Here is a 16,418-nt window from a genome sequence, read left to right on the forward strand (position 1 = left end):
CAACACAACAAGACCATCAGACGATTTAAAAGACAACAAAATTTTTTGTTGGGTAAGAGAAAGATAAAAATTGAATTAAAATAAATTAATAAAAAAAACATGAAGCAGTTTAGATTTAACAAATATTTTTTTAAAGCATTGCGACATTTAAATAAAAAAATTAAATTTAAAAAAAAATATTTTTTTTGGTCCGTAAGTCATTTTCTGAGCTAATTTTTGTTTGGTAAAAAATTCTACGTGAATAAATTTTAGCAAAAAGTTGAAACAACATCAAAAAAGTGCAAAAATCCTACTAAAAAGAAAACTTGAACGAACTCTAAGAATAAATTTGAATGAAAAAGCGTCATTTTGAAAAAAAAGTTAACAATTGTAGAGAGACAAAACGTATTTTTTTTTGTGTTTGGCTCTTTCTCTTACCCGCTGCGTACTATTCGAGGAAATTGAGCTAATTAGCTGTTGTTCGTTATTGCTGTTAGTGATTGACCACTGCTGCGGCTGAGCTGTGGTTGAACTAGCACCGACTAGCTTACCGTCCACCGACAACGTGTTGGAACCTGATTTGGTAATTTGTCAAGTAAGATAATAATTTTGAAAAAAATTCATCGAAAAATTTTTTTTTTAAAGTCGTCGAATGAAAAAAATAAAAAAAAGAACACAGACCGGACATGAAACACTCAATCGCACATAAAAATTTTTGTTGGATGACAAAAATGGGGAAAAATTAGTTACCTGCTTGCGCGATTTGGTCAAAATTGAAGCCCATATCGTTGGGACCGACGTTATTTCCGGTGCCCGTTGTGGAATTGTTCATCAGGGGCGCCGTGTTTGGTAATTGGGGTTGTGCAGGAGATGGGGCACTCGGTGAATTTGCACTTAGAACACTGACGGGACTTTGGGGAGTTCGTATGCCGGATTGCGTTCGTCCCGTGACGACAGCTCGCAAGCCCTGACGGATAAAGTCACCGGTTGGCTCTCCTGAAAATGCATGAAAATGGAAAAAAATATGAAAATTTGACACGAAATGATGAAAATGCGAAGGAAAATGTAAAAAACAGTGAACATTGAAATGAGTTTTAACACATATAAAATTTTAATTTTATGGAAATGATCGGTTAGATACATTTTTTTGCTTTTTAATTTTGATCAATCTTGCCAGGATTTTTTTTGAGATGAAAAAAATGAGTTGCCCAGGTGAACATTTAAATGAAAGAAAAAAATGATCGTGTGTGAGAGTGAGAGGTGTGATGTTCCGTGTACACAAATGCCTCCTTACCGGATTGTGTACGGTTCGTAAAGTAATCGTTGGGCGAATTATTTGTTGCCACCGGTCCCCCGGCGGAATGTTGTGGCGGTAAGTTAGGCGAATTATTGTACATCATTCCAAAAGGAGATTGATCTTGACCACCATATGGTCGCGGAGATCCTGTTTCGATATAATAATTGTAATAATCTTTTAATGCCGTCTTCCATTGAACGGTGTCTTTCAGACTCAGAGGGGAATCTTAGTTTTGTTAATATTTTTGTTCACTTTGAAAATTTTTATCTGTTAGAATTTTTTTCGGATTTTTACCTGTCATCGGTTGCGGCGCGCTCTGTTGTCGTTGCAATCGCTGCTGAAGCTGTTGCGGCACATTCGGAAACATGCCCGGTTGCTGGTAACCTTGCGCTGCCTGCGATGGACTCGGAGGTCCGGGAAAACCGTCTTGGAACGACGCAGATCGGGCACCCGGTGAATTGAGAGATCGTTGTCGTTGTCCTTGGAATATGGGACGTCCTCCATTGAAGTTATTGGGACTCTAAAAAAAATTTGTTTTTTATTAAAATTATTTTTTCTTGAATTTTTTGCAGATGGAAGTTACCCCTAATTGTCCACTCAACATGGGATTGCCTTGCGCTGCTGCATTCATGCCTCGGGCAGCTAACGCTTGACTCCATTGGGGAGGCGGTTGTTGTCCCGTGGGCGTTCCCGGTCCAAATTGTCGCGACATTGGAGACAATTGTGCCGGCGAATTCGCTCCCTGTTGAAATTGGTTCGCTTGGTAGTTGTGTTGCATTTGCTGCAACTGATGCTGAGGTGATAGCGGGTTCAAGTTGAATTGGTTTGTAGCTGAATAGGCTGAAAATAGAGAAAAAAAAATAATTAGCAAAATATTTCGATTAAAGATAAAAAAAACATAATTTTTAAAATTTAAATTTTTAAAAAATTTCCCGAAAATAAAAAAATAGAATTTTTTTGTAGTAAAACCAGTAAAATTACAAAAAAAAAATTAAATTTACATTATTTTAGATTTTTAAATATTAAAAATTAAAAAAAAAATCTAAAACTTTTTAATATTTCATTTTCAATAAGTTTTATAATTTTTGGAAAAAAAGACAAAATTATAGATTAATTTTATGAACAAAAATAATTTTAATTTTAATTTAATTTTAATAATTTAATTTTAATTTAATTTAATTTAATGAATTTAATTTAATTAATTAATTTTTTTATTTAATTTAATTTTTTTTAATTTTAATAGTAAATAAATTTTAAAAAATAAAAATAAAATTACAAAAAAAAATAATTTTTAAATTTAATTTTAAAAATTCAAGTTTTTCGATTTTGCCATATAAAAATTAATATTCTTGCAATTTTTTTATATTTCAGGTTCATTTATAAAATTTCAATTGTTTTACAAAAACAAGGTAATGATAAAAAATTTACAGTGATTTTTTTTTTAATATTTTCACAATTCAGTATTTTTCAAAAGCCTTTTTAAAAATTAAAAAAAAAAAAAATAGAAAAATATTAAATCGCTTCGAATTAAATTAAATCAAAATTAATTTGAGGCAAAGTACAAAAAATCTTAATTTTTGTAAAGTTGAAAAAAAAATTTTGGTACAATTTTTAATCTTAAAAGTAAAAAAATAATTGAAAAATGAAATTTTTTGAAAATTAATTTGAAATAATTAATTTAAATTAAATTTTTTCAGATTTTTTAGTTCAAAATAATCGTAAATTACCTTGCGGACTAAACGGTGGTCGTTGTTGATTTGGACTCAGCTGTTGCTGGATAATGTTGAAACCGGGACTCATTTGCGAGTCGGGCGTTCTTTGTAGTGACACATTTGGAGGGATCGAGGATTCAATGTTTTGCATTCCTTGTGAATTACCTAAAAAAAAAATAAAATTTTAGATTTTTTTCAAAATTTTTAAAAAACAAAAAAAAATCATAAAAAATAATAAAAAAAATAATAATTACAAATTGTTTCAGCACCTGACGTCGTTGCATTAGTTTGGCCTACGATCTTCTGCTGTTGCTGCAAACGCAACAACCGTTCCTTCTCCATGTTAATTTGTTTGCGTTGCTGATGCATTTGTTGCTGCTGATTGATGAGTCGGGCAATTCCGGGATTTGCAGCGCCGGCCGTCGTCACTTGCGACATGGAAATGCGTCGTTGATTCGGTTGATTCGGATAATTTGGAGGAGGCGGGAAATTTCCCATTTGTTGTTGTGGTTGCTGCGACGCGGCCATTGTCGAATGTAACGGATATGCCGGCGGACTCCCACTAAACGCGTTCGTCTCGCATTCCATGAGGGATACTTGGATGGCGTTAATGGCGCGTTTCTCGACTTCTTGTTGGTACTGCTGCGACGAACTCATACCGAGAAGACTATCGAGATCGGCATCTGTTTCGTTACTACTCGCATAGTCTAAAAACTCATTGAGGATGGATTGCAAGTAGGGATCTTCGTTTTGCACATTTCCGCTGTACGGACTGCCAGCCTGCGGATTTGTCGAATGTGGATTCGGGAAGTTTGGCTGTTGTTGCTGTGTTTGCTGTTGCTGCTGTAAACGCTGAGGTAGTTGAGGTTGAGGTGACTGCAGTTGCCGTAGCAGTTCTTTCTGTTGTATGTTATTTTGTTGCGCACTAATTGCATTGTTATTAGGCTGCATGGTATTGAGGTAGTTGTCGGAAGAAGGCTTTCGCAGTAGTTGTCGGCCCGCAGTTGCGGCATTTCCTGACATCTTGTCGATGTTGTTGTTGTTGTTCATGAGCGAGCTGGTACTCGTTATCGGCGACATTTGTGACGTCGTACTCGAGATTTTGCCACTGATTCCGTTATTTTTCGGAATATCCGGGATCATTCGGACGGGATTTTGCGACAGCGCCGATTCAACGGGCGCTTTTGGGGGTCCCGCCAACAGCGACGCCAGCATTTTGTTCTTTTCCTGCAACGATTCCTTTGGAGTTTCGCGTTTGGCGGCGGAATCGTCGCCATTTCCGGTTGCCGGTCTCTTGCGATCGTTTCCTTGGTACTTGAGCTTCTGCATAATGTCTTCGTTGCACTTTAGCGGACTCTCCTTCTTGTTCAGGTGCTTCAGGAGTTCGCTATTTTTGTGTTTGCCATCCATGTCGTCGTCATCGCTACTTTTTTCGTTCAACAGTTGTTGCAGCATATTATGCGAACCTGGATGTCGCGGCGGCAGATGACATTTTCCCGGCGGATCCTCGTCACTCTTCAATAAATTCTTTAAAATCACATTTTTTCCATCACTACTCGAACTTGCGGACGATTTACTCGTCAGCAAGTTTCTCAAACGGTCGGAACTCTCGAAATTTTGCTTCGGTTGTTCCGCATGGTTGTTCGGCGACGTCAATTTTGCGTCATTCAAGCCTGCTTGAAGCTTTTCCAAATTCGGTTTTTCGTCGGGTTTCTCGTAATTTGGCGTATTTCCGCCGTATCCGCCATTTCCGGTGCCCGCATTCATGCCGGGACTGTTGAAATTGTTATTGCTAATGTTGCTGTTGTTGTTGTTATTGTTCGATGGCGACGGTTGGCTATTCATGCCCGACAAACTGAACGACGTAAGGGGACTGGGGCACGTTGCCGGACTATATGCCGACACGGAAGGAGGTCTTGGCGTGCCCGTGTTCGAAGTTGCACTCAAACGCGAGTCAGGACGTGGATCCCAACTCGAATCCAAGTCGAACGTGGAATGAGGCAAATCCAAAACATCAGGATATTCCCAACTAGAGTCCCCCGGAACGGCATCTTGCGAAAATTGATGACTCATTTGGTTCGTAAGTCGATCCAAAACTGATTGATTCATGTTTCCATTAACAACTGAAGTCATCAGGGGTCCTCCCATACTCGAATTTGTCGATTGCGACATGGATTGAGCTGTCATTTGACTCGTCCCAGGCATTGATTGCATCATACTACTCGTAAAATCGTCCAATTCCTTGTCATTGTCGCCGAGAATCGAATGCATCGCCATAATATAAGGTTCTGTAGCGGGCGAACTAAAAACTCGCGCATGACACTTGACGTGCATGTACTGATCGAGTCCCACTTGGATGCGATACGACTCCAGAGGTACTTCGCCCTTCGTCATTTGCTTCGCTTCTTGCAGAAATTTCAAAATTCGATGTCTGTCTTGAGCATGACACAAATCCTGAAGCGATGCGCCGATCAAACACTCGTTTTTGAAGTAAATTGCGTTCTCGGGGGTCAACGAAGCCGTACTTATTTGCAAAATTTTCCCGTTTGTATCGAGTTTCAGCGTAAATTGTTCGGGGAATGGCTCGCGTTCGCCTGTCGGCACAAGTTGCGTACTCGAAAAACCCATTTTATCGACGCCTGCATCACCCAAGGACATTTCCGTGGTGTCATCTTCGGGCATCGTGATCAAACACAGCATCGAGGAAGATCCTTCGGCATCGTCTTTGAGCGGCGCCGAACTAATTAAGACGTCTTTGTACTTTGGTGTGTTATTTACACTGCCATTTTGCTTGATTAGCCAGCGGCAACGTGCCGGTTTGGCGACTTTGTTGTTCGAATCTTGATCCTGACCCCATGCCACGGATACGGTGTCTTTGCTCAAGATGGAGCCAACATGCGCATGATCGCCCGGACTCAAAAACGTGTAAATATCTTGACCTTGGAGCTCGGTGCGGGTGTAATGGAGCACTTCGCAAACATTTTCTGTGGCATATTCGATACGGCGATCGTTGATTTCCAACAGCACCCATCCAATGTTGGAGATGTAATGTCGCACTGCCTCGAAATAAGCGGATTTTTCCGGTGAATTTCCGTTCATGAAGGTTTCGGGTTCGGTTGAACTCACTTCGCCCTGTTGCACGGGATGAACGGTGCACTGATCCGTGCAATCGGGATGACATTGGGAGCGTTTAACTTTGCCATCCTCGAGCATTTTGCGGAACGTTTTGACAACTTCGCTTAGGATGTGCGCCTTGTCGGGCTTCGTTTGGGTCATATCACGTTTGTTAATTTGCAAGAATTCGCCGAGCTGCTCGATGTACTCGTTTTCGAGTTCGCGTCGTCGTTTCTCATTGTTGCACTTGTTGATCTGCGATTGCGGCTTGTTGTCCGTTTTTCGGCGGATTTTTTGCTGTGCCGCCTTCACCTGTTGCATCATTTGTTGCTGGTTCGATGCCTGTGCCTGCGGATGCGAGAGAGGAGATAGAAGTGAATTGCCTCCGAGGGCACTGCCGCCGACGACGCCGGGCAAGAGGCCCGCTAGCGATGACGTTTGGTGTGCGAATGATGCCGTATTGTTGTTTGTTGTGTTGCTGTTGTTGTTATTGTTGTTGATCCACTGATTTTGAATTGGTAAGTCGCATGGGACGAGCCTAAAAAATAAAAAAAAACATTTATTAGAAAAAAATTTATAATTTTTTGATGAATCAAAACCTTATCAACATCAGATTTCTCTCATTTTAATTCAAAACTGACTTTTTTTTCGGCAACTGTTCATTTTGCGTTACCTACTCATTTATTTTTAATCATCATCATCAAGTTTTCGTGTAAAAACTACTACCGCACAACACCGTTGCCACATTTACTCTTGAATTTACTTGAAAAAAATATCGCTTTGTATTCCGTGTAGTAAGTGTTCGTACTCAAAATTCATTCATTCCGTGTCGTACATAAATTCTGTAATCATTTCACTTGTGCACGACCTAGTTAAATTTCATCATTGACCTGATTTTTGATGAAAAAATGGTTATACGGTCGCTCATTTTTTTCTATACACACAAAATTCGTTTGTTTTGAATGCGTCTCTCTCTCGCGCGCTCGATCACCGATCATGTTCAGGAACAAGTGAACAAATGTCATAATAATAAAAGATGATAAAAAAATATTTTTGATGGGAAAATTTTCGTTTCCTCCGTTAACAGTTTGGATTTTTGCGCGAAAAATGGCAAGAAATATTGCGATAGTGATCATGTTCACGACGGCAAGGCTCACAAGACAAGTTATTCGAGTTTTTGTTGCTAACTTACAGCGTAGTCAGCTCAGCTCATTGCTATCGTCGTCATCGCAAAAATATAACATTTTTTAACTGTACATAATGGTGTGTCTTATAACATGACTGCAACTATTCTAATCATTTACGTGCCTCTTCGTCTATCAATAACACATTACAAGTTTTTTTTTATACGTTTACGTGAACAGTTCCGTTGGAAATGCATTTTTGCTTGAAGGGGTGAGGAACAAGTTGGATAAAATTTCAAAGTTTAAAAAAATATATATGTAAATATTTAAAAAGATTAATTTTAATTTTTTTTTTAGTTTTTAAAATTTTTCTTTTGTTTTCATTTTTTTTTTTAAATAAAAAAATTATTTTTTATAGAAAAATATAAATTAAATATTTTTTGAGAATTCAAAAGAGCTCAAAAATTAAAAAAAATAAAGGTTTTTATTAACTTATCATTTAAAAATTAATAAAATAAAAATTATTTTTATTAAAATAAATAATTTAATTTAAATAAATAAATTGGTAATAAATTGATTTATTAAAATATATTTTTTTATAACTTAATTGTAATATGTAATTATTTTTAAAATTTAATTTTAAGTTTTTTGAATAATATTTATTAGGTACTAAGATTATTTTTGATATATGTTTATTAAATTTTTTAATTAAATTAATCATTTAATTATTTTATTAATTAATTAAAATCATTTAAAAATTACATTTTATTTATTTATTTTTGTTCATTAAATAAATAAGTAAATGAACAAAATAAAATTACAATTGTGACTTAAAAAAATAAAAAAAAAATTATTTAAATGAAAAAAAGCTGAAAAATATTCTAAATATCATAATTAATTAATTATTATATTTATAAAATAAATTATAAAAAAATATTTAATTAAAAAATAAATAAATACAAAATGAAATATTTTCATTTATAAATTTAATTAATAAAAGAGTTAATAAAATTTTTTTGAAAAATATTAAACTTATTTTTTTATAATTTTATTTATATTATTATTTATTATAATGAACTTTAAAAATAAAAAAAAGATTAAAATAATTATTTTAATTAAATAATAATAAATTAATAATTAATAAATTAAAAAAAAAATTAAAAATAATAAAACTTTATTTGTTTATAAGATTTTTCATGAACCTCCTGCAACATGGAGATCATCTAGAAAAAAATCTATCACTTCTAACGTTTCTTTCAACAACATCACAAACTATCTCCGTACCACACAGCAAAAGTTTTGTGTGTTTATGCATTCACTTACATTAAGAGACGACAACGTCGATTACATGCAATTCATTCGGTACACTTGAATCTCTCTACCTTATTATTATTACACACACGTCTCACTTGTTTAATACAACTTTAACATCTTATTATTTGTGTTTATTATTATTACATTAGATATTTACACCGCACCGCAAAAGCAGTAACAATGACTATTTTTTACGGCTTTGGATTCAGAAAATACTCTTAGCTGGACGACGTTCGTAATATATGGAAAAATTCATTTAAATGCATCATCATAATGTATTTAACAGGCAGTCCGTGATGTTTTTACAATGCTATTTTTGTGCAATCGTGCTGTGGGACACAATAAAGCGCGTCTCTTAATGGAATAGGAAATGAATGGCGTTACGGCGATCCGGGAGTGTTGTTAGCTCAAGTAACAAGTATTTTACGTTAGTTTTGATGGAGGAACATGAAACCACAGTCAAGATCAGCGTCGCTCCTTATTTTATTTATTTTTTTTTTGCTCAGAAAATCGTGTCACCATGTCATTCCGCAAGCCGTTCGAGCAATTCCAAGAATGGTAAAAACCATGAAAAAATATTTAACCGTACAGTCATATTCTTTGTCTAGTTATTAACTCGGTTTCGTACCTGAATTGAACGAAACAACAACAGAAAAAAATGATTTAACTTCGTGTTTGGGTTGTATTTTTATAGAGAAGGCCGTTTCAAATTTATGATATATTTTTGTACAATTAATTTATTTAATTTAAGAACTTTATTAATTTTAATTTAATTTTTCTTGGTATTTAGATTTTTTCAATTTTTTTTAAATAATTAATTAAATTAAAAATTTATTTTCTTTTTATTTGCATTAAAAGTAAAAATAATATTGATTTATATTAATTTTAAAAATATTTTAATTAAAAAAAAATTTATTAAATTATTTAATTTTATTTAATTTAACTAATTCTAATTCTTTTATTTAATTTTTTTTAATTAGGTAAATATATTATTTAATTATTAAAATTTATTTATTTAAATTAAAAAAATTACCAACAAAATTAATTAAATCAAATTTCGTAATTTATTTAAAATTAAAAAAAATAATTTAAAAATTTATTAATTGAAAAATTAATCAATTTGAAAAAAAATAAATAGAATTTATAAATTTTTTTTAATTAAAAAATTAGAAATTAAAAAAAATTATTTGTTAAATATTAATTTAAAAGAAATAATTTTTAAAATATTTTAATTATTTGAATTATTAAAATTTTATTTTAATTTAATTTTATTTAACTAAATTTTATTTTAATTTTAATTAATTTTATTTAAATATTCAAGACCATTCAACGGGGCAGAAAAATCAAAAAGTTTTGAACAAAACTTGCCGCAGCCTTAAATAATAATTAAAAGCACACAAAAAATCGTGTGTTATGGTGTTTCCCATGAACATTCGCGCGCGCTCTGCGAAACGGAACAGACAATGAACAAAATTCACGAATGTTGAATTCATTTTTACCTGTTCCATTGCATTCCTTTTGGCTGTTGTTTCAAATTTATCTACACGTAAAATGCCATTCAATGCAAAATTCATAATAAATAATAATAATATTGAATCGAATCGCTTGTTACCTTCGTCAACAAAAATAATCATCAGTGTCGATGACGACGATGATTGCCGCGATGATGATGTTAGTTATGGATGAAAATGAATGAATAAAAAATGAAATACAATAAAATTGAATGTCGGTCGGATTATGAATATCAATTGAATATATTTTGAACACAGATTTCGTGTCGTGCCGCGTATATCCGATTCGTTACGTATAAATCTTTTTTTTTTGTGCTCGCTTGGTGGACCATGCGTTTTGTTGTGTGTACCTCCAACAACAATTTTGAATGTTAAAAGTTTTCTCTCGATTTGTACGATTTTTTTCCGTTGTTGGCTGTGTGGAATGTGTAGCAAAGTCGATTATATTATCAAATTTGTATTATGCTGTTTTACATTCGAAATCGAAATGAAAAGTGAAAAGGTTGTTGTTGTTGTTGCTGTTACGCTTGTGTGAGAGACAGAGATTAAGTAATGTCTGATAGATGATTTGTTGTCTGATTTCTGTTTTTGATACAGCAGCATTACAGGCGGGCATAAAGTGATAGCTGCTTTAATGGATTTTTTATGGCATGATATTTGGAAATGGATTTTTTGATGTTTTTCGGGGAACTTGCCTCCTGCCCTCCGAAATTTTTGACCTTTTCTTGTGACTTTCATTTAATTTTCTACTTCAGTCTCGAGATTAAAATCAAAAATTGGTATTTTAAGGATAAAAGCGTATCTAAAGGGCAAAAAATTATTAAAAATTTGACTTAATAATTGTTTTTTCTTAAGTCATTCCTCATTTTGTCTTATGTTAACTTAAGTTTTCTTAAGTTAAATTTGAAAAACATTCAAAAATTATGACTTAGACTTAAGTAAAATCAATTGACCTAAAAAGTAACTTAATAATAAATTAAAACGTTTAACTTAACGGCTTTTTAATTAAGTCAAAGTTTAAGAAAAAGTTAAAATACGATTAATTTTTGGTTCGGAATCGACAAAATTTTTGGAAAAAAATATAATTTTTTAAAAATTATTAAAAAAAACCTTAATTATGCTTTTTTTTATTTAATTGAAGTCAAATTTTTTGATACTTTTAATAAAGCTTAAGTCAACTTAAGACTTTTGACTTAAACATTCTTTATATTTTTTAAGTCGTTAGTCCTGAAACTAATTAAAAATATTTAAATTTAATACAAAAATATTATCTAAAATTGAACTTTTTAGTCGAAATTTAAAAATTTTAGTCTCATTTCATCTTTAAATTAACAAATAAATAAAATTTTCTGTCCTAATTTTACAAAATTTCCATTTCAAGCTCATTAAACCATATTTTTCTATTCACTAATCACCTCAAAAGCTCTCCATAATTCCCATTTAGCCTTACTTGACATCGCCTTGCGTTGTCATTGTCTGTCCGACCCATTTTTCCAAATATATCATTTTCGATGACGTCCCAGCCAGCTGTCAAAAACGAATTAATTGGAGTCCCTCATTGTGTATTTCCCATCGAAAAAATATCACATTACCATCGTGAACCCTCAACGGAGATTTCCGATATCCATTAAAAATCCGTATAAAGCACTGCTAAAGCACTTCCGATTTTTTTTTTTGGTTCGAGTGAAATTATGTTTTCACTCAAAAAAAAAAAAAACTCGTTGTTGCACGTACCACAAATGTATTACGAAACTTTTGTTTTTTCGGCCAGTACATGATTATTATATTTAGTTAATTATCATAAATTATACATGAGCTCTGTTTTATTATATTTTTCCACGTTGCGTCGAAATAAAGCACATAGATTATTATGTTGGTGTAATGACTAACTGTTCAGCCCGATATAGATACACTTTTGTAGCAATACCCGCACAAATATCTAACATTGGATTGGAACACCGTCAGCATTTATTATTGAAAATGTGCTTTAAAATTGTGTTAATGGTTAGAGTGAAACGATTTTTTAAAAATTATTTACAATCTCTAACAACTTTCGCAATTTTTTTATCTAAAAATTTTTAAAAATTTGAGGAATATTTAATTATGAAGTTTTATGATTTTTTAAAATTAAATTTAAAATATTTTTTTTATTTATAATTAATTTAATTTAAATTTAGAAGTAGTTTTAGAAATAATTTAAACCTTAATTACTTTTACAAAAATAAAAAAAATTAAAATTATAAACAATTTAATTAATAATTTTCTCATTCTATTATTTAAAAAAATTTTTTTCTATTTAATTATTTTTAATTTAATAATTTTTTAATCATTTTTTTTCTTTGTAAAAATCACTGATATTCTAATGAATTTACAAAAAAATAATTTAAAAAATTTAAAATTATTAAATAAAATAAAATATAAAAAAAAAATAAATATTAAAATGTTTTCTTACAAAAAAATGACTAAAAATTAGTTTTAAGTTTAAAATATTTGATAAATCTAAAGCTCGTTAGAATTTTTTTAAAAATAAATTAATTAAATAAAATAATAAATTACAAAATATTTTTTGAATATTTTTGTGTTAAAAATTTATTTTTTGAAAAACTTCTAATTTCGTACAAAAAAAAAATTATCAAAAATAACTCAAATAATTATTTAAAAAAATATTTAAGTAAAATAGTAGTTTTTCTCAAATTTTAAAAATTCATGAAAAAAATTTAACGAATAATTTTTTAGTCCTCTATCATTTTTAGTGAATTTTTAAAATTTTTGTCATGAAATATGTTGAAAAATTTTATTTTTTTCATTTTCAAGGCACCCTGGAAGACCTTTGGACCACTCGAGGAAACAATGTGATCTTCCGCATAATTCGCAAATACGTCACCACTGCCTCGGTATGTGCTGCCTACATATGATCGACATGCACAGCTCATAAAAATTCAATGCTGCAACATGCCTGCATTTACATTTTTCGCCTCATACACGCCAGCACGGACACGAAACGCAACGCCGAACAAATACACGTGGTGTAACGAATGCATCGTACGGCAAAAACAACAACAACAACAACAAATATAAAATATATAAATGATGAAAAAAAAGCAAGCAAGCCAGAAATTGTGTCAGTAGGTCAGAGTCAGTTTGTAGTATATGATATATTTTTCATGTGATGCGGCGGCGGCGTTGCGAGCGTGTTTGCTGTTGAATTCACTCAAAATACGAAAAAAAAAATAAAATAATGAAAATGTAAGTGAGGAGGTAGATAGTGGTGCGCACATAACAAAAGTGAATTTAAAAACGTGCCGAGTTGTATTTATAGACCGCATGTAATATATAAAAATGTGTAAAAAGACACAGTAAATGGCCCTCTCGGGATCGTTATTATCATTCATTTTTGTTGTTTTTAATTTTCGTGTAAATAAAATGAATTATTTCGATGCACTCGTTCGTCCCTTGAGACCGTTAGATGCAACCTTGATACATTTTACTCGAAAACTCTCACTCTTCAAACGAATAAATTTGACGTAATTTTCTCACAATCGTGTGATGTGCAAAAAAAAATGCAAATTACCGAAGTTAATAATGTGACACAAAAAAATAAAATAAAATGATGAAAATGACACTGGAAGGAAGAGTGTCTCGTATGATAAAAAATTTCTTGTCTGTGTGAGTAAATGAGTAAAGTAGCACGAATGTCTGCGAAGTGAGAAGAGTTGAGCAAGGTCTTGCTGGATACGAATTGATAAGATACGTCTTTTGTTTTGCGTCGTTTTTTTTTACTTTTTTTTTTCTTTTTGTGTTATTCGGTTGATTCGTCATCGCAATTGGTTAGGTCAGTAACAAAACTTTTCTGTGTTTGTTTGTTTGGTTAATTGGAATGATTTTTTTTTTCGTTTTGTCTCTGAAACTTTATAACAAGCTGAAATAATAAAGAAATATTCTAGAAACAAATATTTTGAGCTGTTTGTTGATTAAAAATTTAAAATTTTCGAGAATTTTTTTTCATTGAAATTTTTTTTTTTGTATTTCTTTAAGATTTTTAAAAATAAAATTTAATAAAATAGATTTAAAAGTTTAAAAAAAATTAATAAAAATTGGAAAACATATGAATAGAACCTAAAAAAATAAAGAAATTTCAACAAATATTTTTTTTTATTTTTTAACAATAATGTTTTTTTTTAAATTATTTAATTATTCATTATTTAATTATTTTAAATTATTTATTATTTTATTTTTAATTATTTATTTAATTCTTAAATTATTTATATCGAAAAATTATTAAAATTAAAAAAATAAATAAATTTTTAATAAAATACATTTCTAAGTTATATACAACGCGAAAAAAATTAAATATTTAATATCTTTTAGATTTTTTTAACATTTTATTAAAATTAAAAAAAAAAATATTTTTCGTAACATTTTAGTTTAAATTAATTTCGTAAATTTTAATAATTTTTTAAATTTTAATTTAATTAATTTAATAACATTTTTTAATGAAAATCATTTTATTTTAAAATTTTATCAACAAAAATTAAGTTGATACATGAAAAAAATTCAAACGTTGATTTTCGCAAATTTTCAATTGCAAATTTTTATTTATATTTTTTTTCCTTTACATTTTTTTTTAAATTTAGACTAAAAATCATCAAAAAATCATTTTAAAACTCGAAAAAAGTACTTTACTTGTCACTTATCGAACATTCCACAAAAATTTTCTAACGATTTTTTATCGAAAATCGATTTAATAATCCTCATTTTCTCGATTTGTAACCATTTTCATGGTAATTGCCTTCAAAAATTTCCACTAAATTGTCTTGGCCAGCAACTACAAGCAATAACATTAGGATAAAAAATACAAAAAAACACTCAATTAATTGTTGCTCATGCTTTACAAAAACGCTCAGCGAGATTATTTTCCAGATCTCTCCTCTTAATTCTATTTTTTTGCTGCTCATCTTCATCTTTGCACACAGAGAAACAGTTATTTCATTATTAATCATCATAATCATTAGTATTAACGTTGCTTGTCTTTTCATGTAGCATCTTCTCCAAGTTGCGCACGAGTCTTTAATGCATTTTCCCGTTGCTGGCTCGGCTTCGGAGGAAAGTAATCATAATTTATTGAAAATGATTGCGTTTTGGTGTTTTGGACTTGGCATCGGAGCTTTTATGGAAGAAAAATGATTAGAAATTATTAAAAAGACACGGATTAACGGTGTTCTGGCGATTTTTTTGCGATGACGAAGAATTTTTCATCGAATATTACGTAAAAAAAGTGAAGAAAGCACGGAATGTTGGTAATTTTTCGTACAGTTAGACGCTGCAGTGTAATTATTATTATTAAAAACTTTCTTTCTTTCTTTCATTTAGTTTTCGCATAGACACCGGAATGGATCATCAGGCTCCAGTAATCTTCAAACGAAATACCATCAGATGCAATTACAAGCATGCAACGTACAAAGACACATTTTTTCATCGTTCGTTCGTTCTTTCGTTCTTTCGCATGGAAAAATATGAAAAAAAAACAGAAAAACTTGACAATAATAATCTCATAACGGCGCAACATAAGGAATTTCGTTCCCTGCGACCGACAACGAGCTGCATCGAGTTGCGAGAAAGAGAGACAAAGTTGCTGCGCACAACTATTTTCCAATAAAATAATCATTCTTGTCCTATTTTCAGTGTACTGCACTTCGTCGTCGCTGCCAGCCTTTCTCCCACACACACAAACACACAAAGCCATAAGGATACAAGTTTCAAAGTAACTACGAGAATGACGTCGACTTAACCACGCAGGTACAGGCGATGACATTAACCTTCCGCCATTCGCCATACAACAAAATCGAGGACTCCCGCAACCACACAGAAGAAAAATTCTTGGTATCGCTTCGCTTTTCGTGTCACCTCAAAATTCAGGCCACAATTTTTATTTATTTATTCGTTTAGGACTTTGGCGGTTCGTAGCTTCATACGTTTTTAATGATTTTATTAACAACCTTAATCGTCATTACTAATTCATCATCTGTTTTGTGTTGTGTTTCACCGCATGTTACTTTTGTTTTGATACCGATGTCCTAGTTACATGCATGATTTTACTAGAAAATGATTTTATTGTCGATTAGGAGGACGTAAAATTACCTTTTGTAGCTTAGACAAGCATTTAAAGGGAAATTTCATTGTTTGGGGTCAAGTCTAGGTTTGTAAAAGTAATTGAAATGTGGAAAAATTGGTTTAAAATGTTCATTAATTCTGCCAGAAATTATTTGAAATTAGCCTGAAATAATTTGAAATTAGAAGAAATTTTGTTATTTTGTATTTTTGTATGGATTTTTGGATAAAAATGGCTTAATTTGATCACAAAACGACA

The 16,418-nt window shown here is 31.4% G+C and overlaps 1 protein-coding gene across 1 annotated transcript in view; it reads right to left on the reverse strand.

Annotated features, from left to right (window-relative positions):
• The window catches only part of LOC134830270 (nuclear receptor coactivator 3), a 42,685-nt gene that overhangs the window by 324 nt on the left and 25,943 nt on the right, over positions 1–16,418 (reverse strand). The window contains exons 3-8 of the mRNA XM_063843691.1: positions 3,243–6,640; positions 3,004–3,153; positions 1,860–2,116; positions 1,571–1,796; positions 1,274–1,423; positions 730–975 (exon numbers count right to left, since the gene is read on the reverse strand). Coding sequence (XP_063699761.1) covers positions 730–975; positions 1,274–1,423; positions 1,571–1,796; positions 1,860–2,116; positions 3,004–3,153; positions 3,243–6,640 — 4,427 coding nt within the window. The remainder of the gene's footprint in view (positions 1–729; positions 976–1,273; positions 1,424–1,570; positions 1,797–1,859; positions 2,117–3,003; positions 3,154–3,242; positions 6,641–16,418) is intronic.

Source organism: Culicoides brevitarsis, chromosome 2 (genome assembly GCF_036172545.1).
Source record: "Culicoides brevitarsis isolate CSIRO-B50_1 chromosome 2, AGI_CSIRO_Cbre_v1, whole genome shotgun sequence".
In the NCBI taxonomy this organism is placed as follows: Eukaryota; Metazoa; Arthropoda; class Insecta; order Diptera; family Ceratopogonidae; genus Culicoides; species Culicoides brevitarsis.